General features: G+C 50.8%; 1 protein-coding gene across 2 annotated transcripts in view; it reads right to left on the reverse strand.

The window, feature by feature from the left end:
* Rangap1 (Ran GTPase activating protein 1) overlaps window positions 1-3716 on the reverse strand; it is a 31372-nt gene that overhangs the window by 12120 nt on the left and 15536 nt on the right. For both annotated transcript variants that reach the window (XM_004642566.2, XM_023702686.1), the window contains exon 5: window positions 2333-2512. In XM_004642566.2, the coding sequence (XP_004642623.1) occupies window positions 2333-2512 (180 nt within the window). The remainder of the gene's footprint in view (window positions 1-2332; window positions 2513-3716) is intronic.

Here is a 3716-nt window from a genome sequence, read left to right on the forward strand (position 1 = left end):
ACTTAAAAAAAAACCAAAACCAAAACCAAAAAAAAACCTCTAAATGTTTGAAATTCCACACTGTCCTTAGTGTAATGAAATCTCACAGTCCTGTCAGAAAGTGAATCATTCATTTGTTCAGAATGTCCACCATACTGCCTGCTAATCCCTTTAGCATCACTTGCTGAGTACCTGGTTACCAGATCAACTGTTGTGTATCACAGCACCTCTGTTCAAGTGGCCTTCATTTTATGTAGTAATGGCCTCAGAGCCCAAGAGGTCAAGCATGGTAGCCCATGCTTGTAATTCAAGCACTCAGGAGGCTGGGACAGAAGGAGTGCCAGGAGTTCGAGGTCACTCTGGGCCACATAGCACGTTAAGAGAGAGAGAGGGGTCAGGGAGATGGCTCAGTGGAATAAAGTGTTTCCCTGGCAAGCACAAGGGCCTGAGTTCAATTCCTGGTTCTGCCAAAAAAATAAATAAATAAATAAATAAATAAATAAAATAAATAAAATGAAAAAAGAGAGAGAGAGAACCCAAGAGGAATACTTCTGGCTATTTGCATAGGCCAAACAAAAGCTGTAAACTGTCCCTATAAGTGAAAAGCTGAGAGCTCATTTTTTTTGGCAGAACTGGGGATTGAACTCAGGCCCCTGTGCTTGCCAGGGAAGCGCTTATTCCACTGAGCCATCTCCCGGCCAAGCTGAGAGCTCTTAACAAAAGGGAAGAAAGACAATCACCTGCTAAGGTTGCTAATATGTACTGTGTGCTATGATGTTCTGCAACCATATTCACATAACTTTTCCTATAGTATACTGGTATAACTGACGTACTTCTGTTGTTATTCTCTTACTGTGCTTCATCTATAAGTTAGATTCTAGGGGCTGGGGAGATGGCACAGTGTAATAAGTGCTTCTCTGGCAAGCACAAGGGCCTGAGTTCAATCCCCAGTTCCACCAAAAAAAAGAAAAAAAGTTAGATTCTATCACTGGCATGCATAGGGAAAAGCAGTACAGTTAGGGCTTGGAACTATCCATAAGTTCAGACACCCAGGGAGGTCTTAGAATGCAGCTGATGGATCAAGAAGGACTAAGTCCAGGTCAAGTCCCAGGGTAAGGGGCTGGGGAAATGGCTCAGTAGACTAAGCACCTGCCTGGCAAGCACAAGGGCCTGAATTCAATCCCCGGTTCTAAAAAAAAAAAAAAAAGTCCCAGGGCAGAGCTGGTAGAAGCCCCACCCATGGGTTCAAAACTGCTTCCTAACCTCATCCCACCTACTGCAAGTATGCATTCCAGACAGGCACAGGCCAGTGGGGGCACTCCAGGGCCTCAGGTTCCTGGCAGGTTCCTGGCACTGCGCACGGCAGGTGAGGTGACACCCTACACTCTGGGCTGCCTGTACCAGGTCTGTGTGGGTGCTAATATTCTCACATCATAGCACATGGGCAGCTGCCGAGCCAAACTCGGAACGGCATGTGGACAGACACGACACTTGTCCTTCCTGTGGGGCAGAGGGCAGCAGACACACTCTGTAAGGATGGCCACTCTAGCTCCTCGGCCTGGGGCACTGTGAGCTTCCTCACAGTTCCTCTTGCTCTGAACGGAGCTGTGTGAATGCAGGGTCAGATTCTACCTCCGCCTTACTATGACCCACACAGGCCTGCTTTTCCAAGCCTAAGTTTATTCATGTGGGCAAACTGAGACTTACTGTTCACAGTGAGACACGTAAACACTGACACAAAGATGTTCCCAACCCCTGATTGCTCCATGTCCCCAGCCTTTCCCTTTAATCGGGATATGCATGGGGGAGGGGACCAACCGGAACTCAGTTCTCAGCTATGGGCCTAAAGGATCCTGGGGGACAAGCAGGAAATAAAGAGGCCACCGTCAGTGCCATGCTGGGACGCAATTGAACTTTTCTCCACCACTGACCAGCTGGCTTCCTACAGGGGGCAGCACCAAGGCCATCCAGGATGCTAGGAGAAAGAGACCGCCATTCGCAACAGCACTTTTTTTCTGGGCTCCTTCCTTCCCTGGTTCTGCCAGCTGTTCTGAGTGACAATGGCTGTAAGAATGCCCCAAGCCTGCATTTTGCCGAGCCAGCAGATCAGAGCAGGTTACCCAGCAGCACTGTCTGTGTTGCCAGGCAACAGGAGAACTTGAGATGGTTGCCTGGCAACCCTACCCTTCTAGACTCCTCTCCCCACTGGCCAAAGGCTGTTGCCTTTGAGATCTTTCTCCTTTAAAGTGAAAAGGGCAGAGCTGGTAGAAGCCCCACCCAGAGGGGTGACCCAGGGGCCAGAGCACACTCCATGGATGTGGACACAGGACAGACTACGCAGGCCATGACTCACCTTGCCGCCACCGATGCCCATGCCACAGTTGTTGAGCTTGAGCTCGTGTAGGGTGAAGCATGCTGGGCTCTTGAGCAGAGCCTCAAAGCCGCGGACGCCATCAGGCCCAAATGCGTTGTCACTCAGGTCGAGCTCCACCAGTTGGGCGCCAGCGGTGATGAGTCCCTCCCCTAGTGAGATCTGGGCAGAGAAGAAGCATAGGTTGGTTTCCCAGACACCCACCAGCTGCTGCTTCTGTGCCAGGGCCAGCCCTGCCCTCAGGGGACAGACGCGTAGGCCACCAACCTGGACTTTTCTCACACCAAGCTTCCTATTATGTAGCTGCACCAGAAACCCCAGAGGGCTTCTAAATAGTGTGTGGGACAAGGGAGAAGAGCTGGGAGGGTTCCCTGTAGGGGGTGGCAGATGAGCTCATGATGAATGACAGCAGTATCAAGAGATGCAGAGACAAGCATGAAGAGCAGGCTGTGTGCGCCAGGAGGCAAGTGAGGGGTCAAACCAGGTCAAGAACCTAGACCTGAGGGTCGACCAGATAGCTCAGCAGATTAAAGCACCTGCTTAGGCAGACCCAGGGACTGAGGATCAATCCCCAGAGTGCCATGCTGTCCCCACCCCTGGGGCATGCTGAGAGGGCGACTGAGACTAGGCGTGGTGGCACGTGCCTGTGATCGCAGTGCTGGAGAGGCTGAAAACAGGAGGATCACTACAAGTCCAATCTGAGTAGTGAGACCCTGTACTAAATACATAAGGACAAAAAAAAAAAAAAAAAAAAAAAAAAAAAGAACCTAGATATGACCTGAAAGGACCAGCTCTGTGGTGGTGGATAAAGAAGGAAGTGAGACACAGACAGTGGGAGAGAGATGGCCATATGTCCCTGGGGACCTGGGGCAGCAATGTGGGCAAAGCAGGGGCCAGCTGGTGCAACAGAAAGCAGATGGGAGGAAGATGACCCTGATCACAGGGAGTTTATAAAGCTAGGGGCTCCCTAGCATGGCAGGAGGCAGGGAGGTCCCACAAATGCCTTTCATGTTCTAAAGGGCTGGCAGATGAGGATGGCAGAAACCAGATTTGGCAGGAGGTGGAACTCTCTGGGAACCTGCAGGACTGGGGTTACCTACCACCCCAAAAGAAACAGTCCAGGAGCAGGGAGGGCAGAAACAGGACAGGGAAGGCAGCTTATGGCAGCAGAAGGTGGAAGAACATTCTGCTTTCACCCAGGCCCAGGCAATATGTTATACCCTGTCAAAACTGACCCCGTTTTGTTGCCCTTCTAACCTCGCCAAGTTCCTGTTCTGTATGCGCCGACCCCTCCCAATTCCTCACCCCTGTGACTCAAGTCTTATGATATCTGTTCCCCAAACCTTATCTCAATGAACTATTCCTC

This window comes from Octodon degus, unplaced genomic scaffold (genome assembly GCF_000260255.1).
Source record: "Octodon degus isolate 3935 unplaced genomic scaffold, OctDeg1.0 scaffold00156, whole genome shotgun sequence".
Classification (NCBI taxonomy): Eukaryota; Metazoa; Chordata; class Mammalia; order Rodentia; family Octodontidae; genus Octodon; species Octodon degus.